At 45.7% G+C, this 20030-nt stretch overlaps 1 protein-coding gene across 1 annotated transcript in view; it reads right to left on the bottom strand.

The window, feature by feature from the left end:
- Positions 1–8663, bottom strand: part of RNF115 (ring finger protein 115) — a 74538-nt gene extending 65875 nt beyond the window's left edge. The window contains exon 1 of the mRNA XM_060253069.1: positions 8340–8663. Within this exon, the coding sequence (XP_060109052.1) occupies positions 8340–8432 (93 nt within the window). The 5' untranslated portion in view covers positions 8433–8663. The remainder of the gene's footprint in view (positions 1–8339) is intronic.
- Positions 8664–20030: the final 11367 nt, after the last annotated feature.

Raw genomic sequence — 20030 nt, 5'->3', positions numbered from 1 at the left:
TCTCCCTGGCTGGTTTCCTACTTCTAATATATTACTTCTAATATAATACTTCTAATACTTCTAATACATCCTCCGAAGTCTGCTCAAAGTTGTAGGATTCAACTCTTCTTGGTGCAGCAATAGATTATACGTTGGTGGCAAATTTAAAACTCACACATGCCTTGAGCACTTCACAACTACCACCAACACGTAACTTTCTTTAAAGTGTCAATTTGCTACAACCCAACAGTGGGTCACAAACAACCCACCAGGAGAAGACCACTCCCTCCCAACTGGATGCTTCAAGAGTTCTTTCTGAGAGAGATATGGGAGCATGGCTGCTCAGGCACTGTACCTGCCCAGCATAAATGATACTTAGCAACTGAGAGCTAGCACAGAATGAAGCAGCCAAGAGACTGACGCATGAATCAGGAAAACCTCTGTTTGAATTTCTTCTTTGTCATGAACTGGCCAGGCAGCCTTGGATGTAGGGCTTTTTTTGTAGAAAAGGCCCAGCAGGAACTCATTTACATATTAGGCCACACCCCTGATGCCAAGCCAGATGGAGCTGTGTTCCTGTGCATTTCTGCTAAAAAAAAAAAGTCCTGCTTAGATGGATCACCTTCTCTCTCTCTTAACATGAGCTCTCCCTCCACACAAACTATTGTAAGGATAACAGGGGAAAATACGCAAAGGACTCTGAACACACAAAAAATATTATTCACTGTTTTAATCCGAAAGGGATGCAGCAACAGCCGAGCCTTCCAGATAGGCCTTGCCAGGAGTAAATGGCCAGTCACCCAATGAAGTTCACAAACCAGCAAGGACTTGGAGACCAGAGCTCTCCCAAAGCAACACTTTGTCACCCAGATCAAAGAAGAGATAGTTTTGGTGGGTAGCCGTGTTGGTCTGCAGTAGAAGAGCAATATTTGTGTCCGGGAGCACCTTAAAGACCAGCAAAATTGACGGAGTATAATAAGCTTTGCAGTCCAAAGCTCTCTGACAAAGGGAGCTTTGGCTCGCAAAATCTTATACACTGAAAAGCTTGTTGGTCTTTAAGGTGCTGCTGGACTCAGAACTTGCTCTGAAGCACAATGACTCCCATTTTGCCCCCTGGAAGCGCCACCCCTGTGTCCGTACCAAGAAATCTGAACAGCTCGGAAAGCTTGTGGAGTTAGAAAGCAGTATAAAGCTTCAGCAGCACATATACTAGTAAAGAGGATTATTTTCCAGCCCTAATTTGACACAGAACTGCTAGAGTGCCCAGGACAACACGCCAGCCCAGAAACATACCTAAGGAACAAGCACGATTTGGAAGTTAAATTGAGAACTCACCCGACAGTAACAGCTAGGAAAACTGAGGCTCAGAAAGAGAAGTGAAGCGACTCACCCAAGACTGCAAAGGGAGCGTGTTGCAGAACCAGGTTTAGGATCCAGAAGTCTGGGGGGGAAATTTCACTTGAAGACCTGGCTTCACAGTTTTTTTTTAATGAAAGTGAAAACAACAGAAATTCTTCTCCATGTTTCTTTAACACTACTCATGGGATGAAGAAAATGGAGATAATATTTGCCCCATTATTCTTGAATCGGGGGCAGACTGAGGATGGACAAAAGGAAATACTACTTTTTCCCCCAACAAACAACTGAATTGCAGCCCATGGACAAGTGATGGCAACAAGCGCAGATGGTTTTAAAAGGGGGTTTAGACTGATTCATGGAGGAAAGGATCCATCTGTGGCTATTAGCCATGATGATTAAAGGAAATCTTTACCTTCAGAGGCAGCAAACGTCAGAATACTAACACCCGGAAGCAACTGCAGGAGAAGGCCTTGGACACATTTTCCAGTTTGTCAGCCCTCTGGGGACAACCGCTTGGGTGCTGTGTGAAAAAGGATGCTGGACTCAATGAACCACTAGTCTGATCCAGCAGCGCTTTCCTTATGTTTTTAATTAGCTTATGGAACTCTCTTCCACAAGATGTGGAGATGGTGATTGGCTTAGATGACTTTAAAAGCAGATAAATTCAGGACACTAGACAAGTTGAACCATTAGTCTGATCTTGAAGAGTTCACCGTATGGATTTCTCCCACCCCTTCTTTTTTTAATAGAACTGGCTGTCTCTATATGCAACAGGCTGCAGTTTATAATATACAAAGGACACAGCAAGCAAATGTTCAGCCACAGGAATGTCAATGAATGCCACAGCTGTCCCCTTGCTGTACTGTGTGCAGAACGGCCCTCCAGAAGTTACGAAGTACACAAGCTTTTTCCTGCAGGAGGTAGAACCGTAAAACACATCCGCCAATGCAAAAGAAAAAAAGGCTGCTTTGTCCAGTTTACAAACAGCCACTCACCTGGGGCGTACAAGAAATGGCTTGGATCCACCAGAGGAGTTCTGTGAACAGAAGCAGGGGAGATTTTCGGAGATTCTCCCTTTTTAGATCAATTCCCCCCATCCCCCAATGATGTTCCTAGCAGTCCCTAGAAGCAGAATTTCATTGGCTTTTGGGGTACATTGGGAGAGGAGGAAGTTCTGCTCCACTGATGGAAATCCATTCAGTTCATCAATGTGTTCAGATGACCAGGCCCCATAAGAACTAAAAAAAACTTTCATTCTCTTGGCTCACCATGGAAAACTAATTTATATTTAACTATTTGTATCCACTTTTCACCCCAACAGGGATACAAAAGGGAGCTGACAACATCATTTCCCCCTCTTCCATTTTATTCTAACGCAAGCCTGTGACGTAGGTTAGACTATAACAGAAGGCTTTTACACCCCACTTGTCACTACTGCAAAGGAGTCTCAAAGCAGCTTCCCTTCCCTTCCTCTCCCCAAAGCAAACAGGTGAAGCTGGGAGTTCTGAGAGAGCTGTGACTGGCCCAAGGTCACCCAGCAGGCTCCGTGTGGAGAAGTGTGGAATCAAACTCGGTTCCCCAGGTTAGAGTCCACTGCTCTGAACTATTTTGCCATGGTAATTTTTGATTAGACAGATTCATTGTAGAGAGGTACTTCACAGCTGTTATTCCTGATGACAGACTCAAGGTCATCCAGCAAGTTTCCACTGCAGAAATGTAAATATGACCATGAGTCTCTTAGGTCCTTGCTCATGTTCTAAACCCAACACCACGGCTGCTCCAGTGTTACCATATGCGGGGATAACAGATGGTGTGAGAGTGTATGAGGCCTAGTAACTTTGACTTATTTTCAAGTCTGTTCTGAGATGTTTAACACAAAAATTTGTTTTAAAGAGAGACCAAATTAATTCTTGCAAGCTTTGATTTGGGTGTTGAAATTGATGAGGTTTTCTGACCTGGTCTGAAAATCACAGGGAAAATATAAGAAACATAGCTCACAGAGAGCTGAGAAATGTTCTGGGAAGTCCCTAAGGATTGCTGAGAACCAAAAGAAAAGTGTAACCATTACTACATTCTGGGAAGCTGCTAAGGAGAGCTGAAAATGAAAACAAAGGTATAACCATTACTTGATAATAAAACCAAAACTGCACAACAGTTTCATATGTTTAATCAGCGTCACACAAAGGGCAGAGCTCTGGGTTCTACGGGCAAAGAAACAACTCTCTACCAAGCTTGCTCAAATCATATGATTCATATCAATAATACAAAGGTGCACACACTTGCTTATTGTGCATAATCTGGAGAGAAAAAGCAATGTCATTCTCTCAATACCAGCAGCTGAGACACCACCAGGCACGGCCTATGCCCTTCTCAGCCTTCCACAGCCATCAAGGGCTAGAAACTTGGAAGTCCTTTTTTTAAAAAAAGGAAAGAACAAACATTGAATTTCAGTTTCTAAGAATGCCGAGTTCTTCACCCATGCCAACTTTTCATGCACGCACAACATGGACACACGGACAGAGCTAACGTATATTCTCAGCTGAGACACAAAGGGACATCAGGGAATCCTGATCTGAGACTACGGAAAGCATCAAGCTATGTGGGTTTTTCAGAGCAGTGCTTTGCTGAAACAAAAGGACAGCTGAAACATGGCATGGGGGGAAAAACTGCAGAAGTCAGCAACTGAAAAGGGAGCCAAGCATAAACTGGAGGGAGGGAGGGTGAGCGAGTGTCTGTGCCTAGGGTTGGGGGTGGGGTGGAGATGCAAGAGACTCCAGAAGGTAAACCTCTGCCCTCTGAAAGCACAGCCAGAAATCCAGACGGAGAACTCCATTCAGCGCTTGTTCCTTGTTTACAGATAAGAAGTTCTTTCGGCACCAATATCTGTGACAGGAACAAGCCAGAGGCGTCACGTACGCTTGACTTTTAAAGGTATCCGTGAGATTTTCGCCTCCCTCAATGGTGCAGAGGGGCCCATATAACATCACAGTAACCAATGCCAGCATAACCTTTTTTTAAAAAGGACTTTTGGGAAATAAAGAGAGCCTTTGCTGATTTTTTTCTAAAAATGCAAGGAAATTGTTTCTCAGGTGTCAAAAGACCGGGTGGCTAAAAAAAAGTTGCCCTCTGTCTCCCCTTCCTCAGCACTTGAACATGTCAAAGCGTTTCAAAAGATGGTGGCAGGGACCATTGTTCAGGAGGCACTCCGGAATTTGGAGGTGCTCAGACTTCCGCTTCTGGGTGCCAGCACAAAAGGTGTGGATGCACAGGTGGGTTGGGGATCTTCCCAAACCGACCAGCGCCTTTCCAAACAGATCTCTGTGCAAATTCAGAAGACTCACAGGTATCATTATAACTGTGGAAAATATCTGCTATTCCAGATGACCAGCATCAAATCAAGGTAGACACTGGCAACAAATTTCAGGTCAGCCATGCCCTAGGGCCACGGGGGCTGGGAATTGTCTCTACTTTGAAGGCTACAGCAGCAAATCTGGAAACGCTGAATATCTTGATAATTTCCTAACCCCCGGCACTGTTTCCATTTTGCAGATGCTGCAACTGAGGTTGAATGGCACATTACCACAGATTTACACCCCTGACCCTGCAAGACTGAGGGATTTTGCAAGAGAACTCCACGTGTGTAAGAAACTAAAACATCAAGGCACTCAACCAGGAAACACATTTCCTCTCTGATGTTGGTGGATCCACTTGCAATCCTGCCACTAAGAAGGCCACATGCCTCCATGTCAGGTATTCACCCCAAAGCATTTCTTCTATGATGTACCCGATGGGAGCTACCGATTGCCAAGTTGTAGTGTCAGCCTGCACAACTCACGACCCACCAAGGCAAATGGCACCACACTCCTTTCCCCCACCACAACAAACCCAGAGTACTGCCACAAACTGGAGAACCCCTATTCTGTGCACTCTTCCTTAAACAAGAGATTTCCAGTCCTTCAAACAGAATTTCAAGGCACCTTGCCACCACACGCCATTCCCATCCCTTGGCTACAATCCCCTTGCCCCATGGCTCTCAAAGGCCAGGAGGAGCAGCAGCCATTACCACTACACTGCATTTCCACAATGCTACACACACAAAGTTTCTACCCTGTATTAAAGCCATGCTAAGGGGCCAGTCTCCTCCTTCCTAACCATCAAGCACCAATGGCTCCGGAAGGCTACAAAAGAGGATGACCATTCATTCACTTGCTTCCCAGACCCCACCTCACTCATCTTCAACAGATCCCGGTAGGTAGCCATGTTAGTCTGAAGCAGGGCTGGCCAAACTGTGGCTCGGGAGTCACATGTGGCTCTTTCATACATATTGTGTGGCTCTCAAAGCCCCCACTACCCCATTAGCCAGCTTAGAGAAGCCATTTCTCTCTTTAAATCACTTATCCAAGCCAAGCCAACCAGCAGCTTGGAAAATGCATTTAAAGTTGCTTTCTTTCCACCTCTCCTTCCCTCCTCCCATCTTTTTGTTTTCCTTCCTTCCTGTCTTATTGCTCTCATACATTTGACACTCATGTCTTGCAGCTCTCAGACATCTGATGTTTATTCTATGTGGCTCTTACATTAAGCAAGTTTGGCCACCCCTGGTGTGAAGCAATAGAGCAGAGTCCAATGGTAGAGGAATCCCTAGCTCTGCCTACTTCTTGCCTTGCAGTCATCCGGGCAGCTTAAAATGTATTCAGTCTATTTTCATCCCCACCTCCACTTTATTTTCAGAACCACCCTGTGAGGTAGGCAGAAGCTGAGAGCTGACTGCACTGAAGTTACCCAAGGAACTTCATATGAAGCAGGGCCATAAACATGGTTTACCAGGGCATAATCTGACACTCTAACACAGGGGTGTTGAACTCATTTGTTATGAGGGCAGGATCTGACATAAAGAGACCATGTTGGGCCGGGCCATGTAGGTTTGAGCCGGGCCATGTGTGTACCCATTTATGATTAGGTAGCAGAGATATAAATTTTATAAAAGATACAGACAAACACTTAAAACATGTGTTAAGCGTTGGCACTCGTTGGTCTTAAAGATGCAGGGCAAAGAGCTCTGGTTCTTTCCTTCCTTCCCCAAGGAACTGGGGGGGGGGAGCCTCAGCCAATAAAAAGAAGAGAGGCTTGGCTCAGTAGCTCTGCTGTGCAATTGAGAGAGCCTGGCAAAGCAAGCTATTCCTCCCCCCCTTCCTCCCCAAGGGAGGAGCCTCCGCTAAAGGAGAAAATAGAGGTTTTGTTCTTTAGCTCCTGTGCGATTGAGCAAGCCTTGCAAAGCAAGCTGTGATGCAGAAGGAAGCAAGAGAGAGGGAGAAGGAAGCAGTTGACAGCCAGTTGCTCAGGGGCCTGATAGGAGCCCTCTGGGGGCCTGATTCGGCCCCCAAATTGCATATTTGACACCTCTGCTCTAACCCATGGTTGGCCAAACTGTGGCTCTAGAGCCACATGTGGGTCTTCTACACATTTTATGTGGCTCTTGAAGCCACCACCACAATGTCGGCTGGCTTGGAGAAGGCATTTCTCTATTTAAATCACTTCTTCAGGCTAAGCCAGCTGCATTTAATGTTGCTTTCTTTCCACCTCTCCTCCCTCCCCCATTCCTTTTCTCAACCATCTGATGTTCGCGTCTTGTGGCTCCCAAACATCTGACATTTATTCTATGTGGCTCTTATGTTAAGCAAGTTTGGCCACCCTTGCTGTAATCACTACATCTCTCTCATCCTCTCTCTCTCCTCTTTGAAAGAAAAACACTGAAGAGCATTAGTAGTGCAGCATTCCTCCTTTCTTCCCTTCCCCCTCTCCATATTATGAAAACAGCAGGCTGATATTAGATGTTGGACTCTTGTACTGCTCCAGCCATTTGCGCTTTCATATGTTCAGACTCCACCCTCTGCTGCTCCACCCTTTTGACTACACTATAGTAGAGAGAGATAAAGGGTAGGCTTTAAGGCCTCTCGGCTTTTTCTAGCCTTCCTTTTATATTCCGCAAGATGAGAAGGCCAACATCCCATGTCCTTTCAGCTGCCTGTCCTGTCATCTCTCCCCAATGCTCCTTTATATTAGAAAAGAGGGCTACGATGGGAACCCTTTCCCCTCCAGGCCCTACTTGGACTTCCACTCTGTGGAAAATGAACTTCAGCATCCAAATCCACCTGTCGTAAACCCTTTAATTATGGGGCTCCAGCCTCTCCACTCACTTTCCCTTCTACTAGGACCATTTCTCTATAAAAGGGCTGACATCCACACACAAGGAATTCAGAAGATTTACTTCTCAGTTCTTAACAATAATCAAAACTGCCCTCCGCCCCATTCCATTTCACTGCGGAGGGACAGGGAAAAGAGAAGGTCAGGGACCGACTGAGCGCCACATGCAGTTTCTTCCTCCCCTGGCTCCTAGCTTAATAGCAGGGAGAAGGACGTCTACCTGGGGAGGCTCAAGCTACCAATGCCATCTGCATCCCCCTACAACTACTGGGGTGGGGGTGGGGAGGCGGCAAAGACAGAGATCCTTTTCTTCTCCTACCTTCCTCCCCCTCCAACTTCCAGAAGGATGATGGGACAAAATATGGGGCCGCCAGCAAAATCAACCAACCAACGAGAATACCTTTACTCTCTGGACATCACCAGCTGCCAGTCACAACTACTCCAAAGGGGGTCTGGGAGGGGGGCCTCACCCGAGTCCCAGCCTAAGCCTTCTCCACAGTCAACCCGTTTTTAAAGCTGGGGGGGAGTAATGACATCATTTGGGGGAAGGGACGGTGGCTCAGCGGTCGAACATCTGCTTGGTAAGCATCTCCAACTAAAAAGGTTCCTGGCAAATAGGTATGAAAAACCTCAGTTTTGAGACCCTGGAGAGCCGCTGCCAGTCTGAGTAGACAATGCTGACTTTGATGGACCGAGGATCTGATTCAGTATAAGGCAGCTTCATATGTTCATATATTTTGCTCCTTCCGCCCTGCTTTCTCCTCCCCTCTCCCCCCAGCCTCCTTCCCCCACTTCCTTACCGGCAGCTTGGGGCTAACCTCCCCCTTGCAGCTGTGGCAGAAGAAGCGATGCTGAGAGACGGTGGCCGCCGCAGCCGCCGAGGCCTCCGCCATCTTGTCTCCCCTCCCCCTCCGCCGCTCGTCCCAGCTGCCGTCAGTCCTCCCACTGGAAGAATGGGGAGGGGGGAATAAGCCGCGGGTACAGGATGCCGCCTAGACCGCCGCGCAGAAGCAGCGGGACCTCTCTAGCCGCACCGCTTCCGCTCGCCTTGCCTCGTCTCCGCTCCTTCAAAGAGCACCTCTCTATCCTCCCAAACGACAAAGCCGCGAGGGATAGAGCGGACTATCTTTCGACGAAGGTGCACATCCCTCTCGCTTCCCCCCACTTCCGCCAAACCAACGAACGAGGCCTTGAGGGATAGAGCGACATTTGCCCTTCTAGGAATTTCAAGCGTTTCTTCCACCCCCCCACCCCCCCCCAAAAAAAACACACAGAGAGAGGGATAAAAGGACCTCTACTATGGAATTAGTAGAGTTTCGGAATTACCCTTGTAGGACTCTGAAGAAAACCCTTTCTGACACTTCCAACTCCGCCAAGCCAACGAAAAAGGGTGGGGTAGAGTGGCCGCCTGGCCTACTCTAGGAATTGGGGGGGGGGGAATCTCTTTCGGTTTTATCCCAAACCATGGAGGTGGGCTAGAGCAACCCTTTTCAAGTCGTAGTTAGTTCCTATCCTGGTTGAAATGCAATAATGCCATGGGAACTGGAAGTCTATTGCTCAATAAATGCAGAGACCCAGAGAAAAATAACAGCCCAGTCCTGTGAATGCTAGACTGGCAGTGCCATCCTAAACACAGTTATCTCCTTGTAAACTGATTGATCTTCAATAGGTTTAGATTAATGCTTTTTAGGATGGCACTGTTCGCATTTCTTTTGAGCTGGGATTCAAAAAGCCTCAGTGGGCCAGCAAAGATTCCAAAGTGGTCTTTCCCCCGCTTTTCTCCAGGATAGAAAAGTTTATTGAAAAATTGCAAAATATATACCGAACAAGAACAGTAGCAAAAAAACCCCACACACTTGAGATATGTAGCCATTATTAATCAAATACAAAAAGAAAAATGAGTATATATAAGGAGACAAATTATGATATATGAATTATACTGAGGTAATCTAACATGAGGTGAAACAACATACTGCATCTCAAAACCAATCAAGGAGCAAATTATGAAGAAACACAACTATAACACATAATGAACCACATGGCCCATAGACAGGAGGAGTATAGAATATATTGGAATTGGATTCCAAGGTGGTTTGAGGACAGATTGGAGGAGAAGTTGAAGCTCTCAGGCAGGTGAACCCCATATTGGGTTGCCAACTTCCAGCTGAGGCCTAATGATCTCCTGGAATTACAACAGTACTACAGAAATTAATTCTCGTGGAAAAAAATGACTGCTTTGGAGAGTGAACTCTATGGCATTTATACCCTGCAGAGCCCCCCCACCCCCACCCCCCAAAAAACCTCTGCCATCTCCAGTCTTCTGCCCCCAAATATTAAGAACATAAGAGAAGCCATGTTGGATCAGGCCAATGGCCCATCCAGTCCAACACTCTGTGTCACACAGTGGCAAAAAATTTTATATATACACACACACTGTGGCTAATAGCCACTGATGGACCTGTGCTCCATATTTTTATCTAAACCCCTCTTGAAGGTGGCCATGCTTGTGGCCGCCACCACCTCCTGTGGCAGTGAATTCCACATGTTAATCACCCTTTGGGTGAAGAAGTACTTCCTTTTATCCGTTTTAACCTGTCTGCTCAGCAATTTCATGAATGCCCACAAGTTCTTGTATTGTGAGAAAGGGAGAAAAGTACTTCTTTCTCTACTTTCTCCATACCATGCATTATCTTGTAAACCTCTATCATGTCACCCTGCAGTCAACGTTTCTCCAAGCTAAAGAGTCCCAAGCGTTTCAACCTTTCTTCATAGGGAAAGTGTTCCAGCCCTTTAATCATTCTAGTTGCCCTTTTCTGGACTTTCTCCAATGCTATAATATCCTTTTTGAGGTGCGGCGACCAGAACTGCACACAGTACTCCAAATGAGACCGCACCATCGATTTATACAGGGGAATTATGATACTGGCTGATTTGTTTTCAATTCCCTTCCTAATAATTCCCAGCATGGTGTTGGCCTTTTTTATTGCAAACGCACACTGTCTTGACATTTTCAGTGAGTTATCTACCATGACCACATTGAACCGCATCTGCCACGTTGACGCCCACTCACCCAGCCTCAACAGATCCCTTTGGAGTTCCTCACAATCCTCTCTGGTTCTCACCACCCTGAACAATTTAGTGTCATCCGCAAACTTGGCCACTTCACTGCTCACTCCCAACTCTAAATCATTTATGAACAAGTTAAAGAGCATGGGACCCAGTACCGAGCCCTGCGGCACCCCACTGCTTACCGTCCTCCACTGCGAAGGCTGCCCATTTATACTCACTCTCTGCTTCCTATTACGCAGCCAGTTTTTGATCCACAAGAGGACCTGTCCTTTTACTCCATGACTCTCAAGCTTTCTAAGGAGCCTTTGATGAGGAATTTTATCAAAAGCTTTCTGGAAGTCAAGGTAAACAACAACTATCGGGTCTCCTTTGTCCACATGTTTGTTCACCCCCTCAAAGAAATGTAACCGGTTAGTGAGGCAAGATCTTCCCTTACAGAACCCATGCTGAGTCTTCCTCAATAACCCGTGTTCATCAATGTGCCTACTCATTCTGTCCTTGATAATGCTTTCTACCAACTTTCCCGGTATTGAAGTCAGACTGACTGGCCTGTAATTTCCCGGATCTCCTCTGGAACCCTTTTTAAAGATGGGAGTGACATTTGCTACCTTCCAGTCCTCAGGAACGGAGGCAGATTTCAATGAAAGATTACAGATTTTTGTCAGAAGATCCACAAGTTCAACTTTGAGTTCTTTCAGAACTCTCGGATGTATGCCATCCGGACCCGGTGACTTATTAGTTTTTAAGTTGTCTATCAGTTGTAGGACCTCCTCTTTTGTCACCTCAATCTGACTCAGGTCTTTCAACACCCCTTCCAAAATTAGTGGTTCTGGGGCGGGCAAAAAGTTCTCATCTTCCACAGTGAAGACGGAGGCAAAAAATTCATACAGCTTCTCAGCCATTTCCCTATCCTCCTTCGGTAATCCTTTTACCCCATGGTCATCCAAGGGCCCCACTGCCTCCCTGGCTGGTTTCCTACTTCTAATATATTTGAAAAAATTATGAGATTTCCTAATCCAGAGTTGGCAACCTTAGCCCCAAAGGAAAGGGCCAGCTAGAAAAGGCTCCAGGAGCCTCATGTTTTAAAAGTACCATAGCCTAGGCAAAGATTCAGTTCTAAGATCATTTCTCTCTCCGTTGGACAACCAGGAAAGGAAGATTGAAAGGCTGCGTACAGTTATGATCTTTTCCCACAGAAAAGTCCTTCCTAACAGCCATTACTTATGTTAGTGATCTTTAAAATGGTATCCATAGGTATTTTGATACCCATCAATGTATTTCCTGATTTCCACTTCCTTCTCTAAAGCAGCTGGAGCAGGGGTCACTGGGGATGTATGTATGTGGGGGAGGTATTTGTCAAGTTCCTGCATTGTGCAAGGGCGTCAGACTAGATGACCTTGGACATCCCTTCCAACTCTATGATTCTAAACACACAATCCTGCCGGTTCTTCCCACCATTTACTTATTGTCCAGGAGGCATCACCTTTTTGGTTCTGTAGGGAGCACCCAATCAGAAACATCAGTCTCCATCGTAGTTACATACTTGGCTTGGAATCTCCCAATAATAGCCTTTTGTGATTGGCCATGCCCGTTCTTGACAGCTCTCCTGTGAGAACGCTTCAGATTCTTCACATTCCAAAAATGTTCAGGTGCTGAGCAAGGTTGGGGCCTATGGAGATGGAGGGGAGATGGATAAGGGCATTGGAGATTATGCTTTTCAGAGATTAAATTTACTATGCCTCATGAAGAAGAATTTGAAATATGATGGCTCTTTCTGCTCACAGGAAACAGGACCAAGAGAGAGAGAAATCATAGCACACCTGAGACAGCCTGCTGTTGAAAAGTGATGTCACTGAACTAATAACCTTGAAGCTATTCCATCAGAGGCTGTTGGCATTTTGAGAGTAAATGTCTGGAAGCACTAACAACAGAGGTATTTGTCTGAAATTCCAGACTCTGTTTCAGTTATCCAGCACAGACTCACATTGTTTCTGGCCCACATAGAACAATTCCTGCAAAGAGGCAGTCACAAAACTGAAGCAGAAGAGTCTGTAAGGTATATATAAAGTTCATAAATATTAAAAGGACAGGACATTTTTCTCCAGGCTTGAAGGCAACCCTGCTGGGACAGAGCAAGGATGTGAGGGTGTTCGACAACTTCCAGTTGAAACTGGAAGACAGAATGGCTACCTCTCCACTGCTTGCAATTCTGATGAGGGAATGAGCAAGATAAGGGAAATTAGTTCTCTTAATTAAACAGTTCTTTACAGAACCTTGGAATATCTGTCCCAGCCTCTTTTCTGTGTTCCAAATGGAATTTAAAGTTTAAAAGGAACACACTGATGCACAGGAGATGTTCTTATCAGCAAATCCCTCCACACTTCTAAACTTTCTGAGACTGTTTTATAGAGAGCAATGTAGTGTGTGGTTGCCAGTTTCCCCTCCAAATAAGGTACAGAAAGCCATGTGGTTTGGCTTGTGCAAGAGAGATACTTCTGTTGGAAGTAGATCCATGCATTCTAGATCACAAAATGGGAATTGTCTTGGCAAAGAAGCCATCCTCAGCTCCCTCCTGCCTTGACTAGGTCACCAACAGTGCAGTCCCAAGTAGAATCACACCCTTCTAAATCCCTTGAAGTGAGTGGTCTTAGAAAAGTGTAACTCTATTTAGGATTGCTTTGCAAGTCTGCCCACTGTTGATATATCAGTAGTTTAAACAAGTCAAGGAATGAGACATCATAGGTCCAGCAGTTTTATTTCCCAGAGAATTAAAAGTCTGGGTAGATCTTTACCTGGCTGCTGAGAAGGCCTTGAATTCAGCAGGAGCTCACAGGAGCACAGCTCTTGAACCTTTCTGAGGATTCCACCTCCTCCGCCCCACCTACCTCCCTTGTCCATTGAATAGTAGATGCAGCTGCATAACAATCACTGGATTAGGAGAATGGGCAGCCAGCCACCAGGAGCTTTACCACACCCCCAGCAGCCCTCATTAACCCCTGGAGAAGCCCACGCCACCCTTTCTCCACTTATGTGATTTTGGGCAGCAGGTGGCTTGCTGGCCTTTTGAGTGGGGGCAGGCAGCCCAGGCGAGGGTCACTTGCCCGGGGATCTCTTTTCTTGCATCAGTTTGCTTTTGGCTGATAGAAGGGGGCGGCATATGCTAATGAGCTCCACCACCTGTTTTTCTACAGAACAACCCCTGCTGCTGAGACTCCTTTCATTCCCACTGATAAGATGGAGGTCAAGTGGCTGGAAAAGACTGAGATTTAGCTGGAGACACAGTGGTGTCCAGCTGATGCTGTAGACTCTGTAAAGAGCCTTAGGGTGTGGTTGGATGCTGTGCTCTCATTGAATAAATAAGTGTCCATGGTAGCACAGTCGGCAATTTTTCACCTACCCCAGGCCCACCAGCTGGCTCCTTATTTGTCCAGGTCAGAACTTGCCACATTGATCCATGCAATGGTCACCTCCAGACTGGACTACTGCAATTCACTCTGCATAGGGCTACACACTTTGGAAACTGCAGAAGGTCCAGAATGCAGCTGACAGTTTGCTGACTAGAATCTCATGGTCAGCTTATATTACTCCAATCCCATGGCAGCTGCACTGGTTATCAACTAGTCTCCAGATCCAATTCAAGGTGTTGATGTTAACCTTTAAAGACTTTAATGGTGTGGGACCCTCATACCTAAGGGACTGCCTCTGCCATTACAACCCTGGTGCTCCCTTCAGTCATCTAGGAGCCTTACAGGTGTGCGGCCTCAGGATGGCTTGATTAGCTGTCACCAGAGGAAGGGCCTTCTCAGTCCTATGAGGAAAGGTCTAAGGAGCTGGGGATATTTAGCCTGAAGAGGAGTTAGCTGAGAGGTGATATGATCACCATTTTCAAGTACTTGAAGGGCTGTCATATAGAGGATAGTGTGGAATTTTTTTCTGTGGCCCCAGAAGGTAGGACCAGAACCTGGGTTGAAATTAAATCAAAAGAGTTTCCGGCTCAACATTAAGAAGAACTTCCTGACCGTTAGAGCAATTCCTCAGTGGAACAGGCTTCCTCGGGAGGTGGTGGGCTCTCCTTCCTTGGAGGTTTTTAAACAGAGGCTAGATGGCTATCTGACAGCAATAAAGATCCTGTGAATTTAGGGGGAGTGTTTGTGAGTTTCCTGCATTGTGCAGGGAGTTGGACTAGATGATCCTAGAGGTCCCTTCCAACTCTATGATTCTATTATTCTAGTTGTGGCCCCTGCTCTGTGGAATGCACTTCCAGATGACACCTGTGCCCCACCCAGATGAGTTTAGTTTCCATGCAAAGGCATGCAAAGCTGAATTGTTTAAGTTGGCCTTTGGAGCTGAACTGTGTTTTAACATGGCTGACTCTGCCACTAAGCAAACTAGGCAATTGCCAAGGGCGCTGGCCTTCTGCGGGTGCCAAATTGGGTGCCCCCCATGGGACTTGGTGACGCTATCAGTGCAGAGGGGGGCGCCAGAAGTTAGCCTTGCCTAGGGTGCCAGACAGTCTAGAGCCAGTCCTGGGTTTTAATAATGGTATGGTGATAGCCACATATTTTAATACTTAACATTTGTTATGATGTTGTTTTTACCTTATTGGTTTTAATGCAAGTCACCACGAGAACCTTCAGGTGAGCAGCAACTAAACAAATATAATAAATAAATAATAGCATAATTAAGGACCAGAGACATGGTAGGTTTGCTCAGGGCTGAATGGATTGGATGGAGAAAAACCCTTTGTCCCTCCTGACAACCGCCTGAAGAGCCCAATGCAGAATTTTAGAGTCTAGATCAGTGTTGAGTGGAGGCCTGGATTCATGGGCAGAGTAGAGGAGGAAGCATCGGATGGAGTGTGAACAAGCAATAATCAGCCAAATTGGAGATAATGAATCATCCATTAACGGAGACTAGGCAGGAGTACACCAGAGTGGCGCTGGTCTGCCGCCACATCTACAAAGGCAGAGAGAGAGAGAGAGAGAAACTGAGGACAATATTTGATTGGAGACAGGGACCAGGAGAAAGGGCATGTCCTTGGTAAAGAGGAATAGTTAGAGAGTGTCTGGTTTACCTGAAAGTTCCCATCCACATTTCCTGTGCTCCTCCTGAATTTTACAATCTTGCCACATGCAAGATAAACACCATTGCATCGTTATTTAAAGGACACTTGAGTTTGTTGGCAGGAATGAAGCAAAACTATTAGTTTATGCCCAGGATTATATTTGCTTGAAACTTAAGAAAAGAAAAACTACCACCCATGGTCCAATAAGGACTGGACATGCTCACTGCACTCCAGAAGGCCTGGAACGTTGAGGGCAGTTGAGAAAATTAAAAGTGGGCAGAAGGGAAATCGGCTTGATTGAGGTCTATTGCCAAGAAACAATCAATATGCCTCCATTTTGCTGGCATTGCTCCTGACTGTTTTGGCTAGCCCTTCTCCAAACTGGCTTTGAAAGAATGGTCTGCCAGATTTTTGCAGAAATCTCTAAGCAAGAAAAGTGGTGGGCTGGGGGAAGGAATACCAGTCTGGGACTAGCCATTCCACGTGACTGAATTTGTACCCTCTGTGGGAAGCGGATCCAATCTGCTGTGTTCATTCCCTTCATACCAAAGATTCCTCTACAGCAGGTTCTTGTTGAAACTGACCAATCAAGCTCTTGTATGTCCTACTCCTGCCCTCCCCTCCTGACTGGAGTAGAGTGGTGGGGCCTCTAATACTGTTTGCCCTCCCTCATGCACAACTCAGAAGTACTAATTCACACTTTCCCAGGCATTTCCCCCTCTGACAAGCCTGTGAAAGTCAAGTTTTCTTTGGCCTTTGAGCTTGGTTGCTGTAACCACGTTCCCTTCGCAGAGCTGAACTGCCACTTGCCTCTCGCACATAGGCCTCCATTCTTGCTTGCCTCTTATCTGTGTGAAAATTGCAGACAGATATGTTAGTCTGTTGTAGCAAAATAAAGCGGTCCCAAGATTCATACCGAAACCCTCTCCACTCTAGTGTTTTCATTGATATTATTTTCCTCCTTAATTTACATTTGCAGTGTATTAATTTTATTCCATTTATTAAAATGTTTCTTTAAAAATACATTCATTTTGGAAAAACTGAAAATTCTAAGCAGATTTACTTTGTCGTTGGGTTTTTTGCTATCAAGTCCCAGCTGATTTATGGTGACTTCCATAGGGTTTCCAAGGCAAGAAACATTCAGAGATCATTTGCCATTGCCTGCCTCCACTTCAAGATTGTTTACACCCTTCTAAAATAATTGATTCTGGTGGACTTTGAAGACCGTAACTCCGCTTAGGGTTGCAATGCCAGATTGAAATCCCCACATTACTGTGACGTTTGCTGGGTGACCACAGGGCTTAGTCACAAACACAAACACAGGGCTGCTGTGAGGAGAAAATGGGAGAATGAAGAACCACATAACAGGACAATGTACAAACACCCTCTTAATGGGATCTGTGCCAGACAACTGAATTTCTTTTCAAACTGGTGGTGAGACTGCATCCAGTTCCTTCCAATGGGCCCTGAACAGGCATTATTAATTTCAACACATTGCCAATGCATTAAGGCAGAGGTGGGGAATCTTTTTTCTGCCAAAGGCCATATGGATATTTATAACATCATTCGTGGGCCATACAAAATTATCAACTTAAAAAACAGTGCTCCACCGAGGGAGAATGATTCAAGCCAGCAAAATTAATGCAAATAATTGTTTTTCTATTTGAAGTTATGTGGGGAGAGCCTAATCTGGCATGCACACGCACATGGCCTGCCGCCCTTGGCAAATGCATAGGTCCAGGGCTTTTTTGTAGAAAAAGCCCAGCAGGAACCACATTCCCTAATATTAGCATATTAGGTCACACACTCATTAGCATATTAGGCCACGCCATCTGGGATAATCAAGTGCAAACTGAATTGGGACAGTAACTATTCCAGGCCCTGCAGCAATTCTGGCTGGCCGGCCAGGGAGGCTGCCACATGGTTTGTTTCGGGCCAGCAATCCCTGAGGGCCACCCAAGTGACCTCGAGGGCTGTATATGGCCCTCGGGACAGAGGTTCCCCACCCCTGCCTTAAGGGGTATTGTCATAATACTCGTCCTATGCTTAGTCCTGTGGATCACTAAACAGCTGATGAAAAGAACAGGGGCCAAAAAAGTGGCAGGGAAAGGGAAGCTGCAGGAAGCTTATGTGGTAAGTGGGTAGTGAGCATTTTCTTCTCTGTGGTTCTGTAACTTCAACAATTTTGCAGAGCAGGCCTCAAAGTACACCCAGAGACATTATTTTATCTTGTGTATGGATAAGTCTAGTATTGGGTGGTGGGGGAGACAATGAGAAGAAGATTTATGCTTGTGGTAGGAGAGGGGGTGAGAGTGGCGTCAGGGAGGAAAATGCGTTCAGCTAGCCCTGGACCATTGCTCTTTCAGGCCCATCACTTTTCTGCATGTAGAGATTGTCTGTTGACTAGAAGATTCCTATGAGTTTGTTGCTTAAATAGTGGTGATGTGGGGGGGGGGGGGATGACCCTGTTTTGCTGTGTTGATCAAGGATAAGAATAGGTACTTATAGAGCCAGCGTGGTGTGGTGGTTAAGAATGACAGACTCTAATCTGGAGAACCAGGTTTGATTCCCTACTCCTCCATGTGACACCTGCTGGGTGACCTCTCTCAGCCCCACTGCCCTCAGAAGGTGTCTGTTGTGGGGAGAGGAAAGCAGCATAATTGTAAGCCTCGTTGAGACTCCTAAGGGTAGAAAAAAGTGGGGGATGAAAATCTACTCTTCTTCATGTTGGGAGTAAAAAAAAAAACACAGAAGAGAGCTGGAGAAAATGGTTGTACAGAGAATGTATGCATTTGGGAAGAGTATGTTAGATCAGCCTGTGAGGACTAGGAGAGTGGAAAGACTGCAAAATTATATTAAGAACATAAGAGAAGCCATGTTAGATCAGGCCAATGGCCCATCCAGTCCAACATTCTGTGTCACACAGCGGCCAAATATATATATATATATATATACACACTGTGGCTAATAGCCACTGATGGACCTCTGCTCCATATTTTTATCTAACCCCCTCTTGAAGGTGGCCATGCTTGTGGCCGCCACCACCTCCTGTGGCAGTGAATTCCACATGTTAATCACCCTTTGGGTGAAGAAGTACTTCCTTTTATCCGTTTTAACCTGTCTGCTCAGCAATTTCATCGAATGCCCACGAGTTCTCGTATTGTGAGAAAGGGAGAAAAGTACTTCTTTCTCTACTTTCTCCATCCCATGCATTATCTTGTAAACCTCTATCATGTCACCCCTCAGTCGACGTTTCTCCAAGCTAAAGAGCCCTAAGCGTTTCAACCTTTCTTCATAGGGAAGGTGTTCCAGCCCTTTAATCATTCTAGTTGCCCTTTTCTGAACTTTCTCCAATGCTATAATATCCTTTTTGAGGTGCGGCGACCAGAACTGCACACAGTACTCCAAATGAGACCGCACCATCGATTTATACAGGGGCATTATGATACTGGCTGATTTGTTTTCAATTCCCTTCCTAATAATTCCCAGCCTGGTGTTGGCCTTTTTTATTGCAAACGCACACTGTCTTGACATTTTCAGTGAATTATCTACCACGACCCCAAGATCTCTCTCTTGGTCAGTCTCTGCCAGTTCAGAGAAAACAGAATTGTGCTTTGTTAACTAATTGATTTGTTGGAGGCAGTGGGGAGTGGATAAGAGTAGCAGAAGTCCTGGATAACAGAGTTGGAAGGGACCTCTAGGGTCATCTAGTCCAACCCCCTACACAATGCAGGAAATTCATAAATACCACCCCCCCCCCAAGTTCATAGGGGAATGTGGGATAGGAAAATGGACAATGATGTTTATAGAATGAAAGGGAAAAAACCGTAGATAACAAAGACTTCTTTTGTTTTATGGGGGGAAGTGTTAGCTATAAAGAGAAAATAAAGCATTATGGAAAATAAAAATCCACAAAATTATTTACTAGATATTGGCTGTATTTAAAAAAAATTAAGCTAGTAAAAACGTGTATAGGACGTTCATGCATTATTGTCAAGGTCCGAAAAGAGATAAACAAACATCCCTAAAAAGGGGTGGGGGGTAAAATCCTACCATTTTAATAGAAATCGGAGTCTGTGACTGCGATTCTGTAATTCAGCTGCCCGGCACAGTAAACCCCAGTTCAGAATTCCCCTCAATTTACCCGACTCAGAAAGCCCTCCACTCAAATAGCGTTGGAGTATTTCAACCTCATTGGTGTTTGATTTGCATGTGCCCGCCCACTCTAATGAAAGCTCCAGGAGACCTTTCGGAAACAGCCGGGACCCCTCATTAATCTGATTCGCAGGAAGTTGGCCAGGGGGCGTAGCCCTCTCTGTAACCGGAATAGCAAAATGGTGCGGAGGTGGGCGGGGCA

Source organism: Heteronotia binoei, chromosome 1 (assembly GCF_032191835.1).
Source record: "Heteronotia binoei isolate CCM8104 ecotype False Entrance Well chromosome 1, APGP_CSIRO_Hbin_v1, whole genome shotgun sequence".
Lineage (NCBI taxonomy): Eukaryota > Metazoa > Chordata > Lepidosauria > Squamata > Gekkonidae > Heteronotia > Heteronotia binoei.
This window is presented reverse-complemented; position numbering and strand designations above follow the sequence as displayed.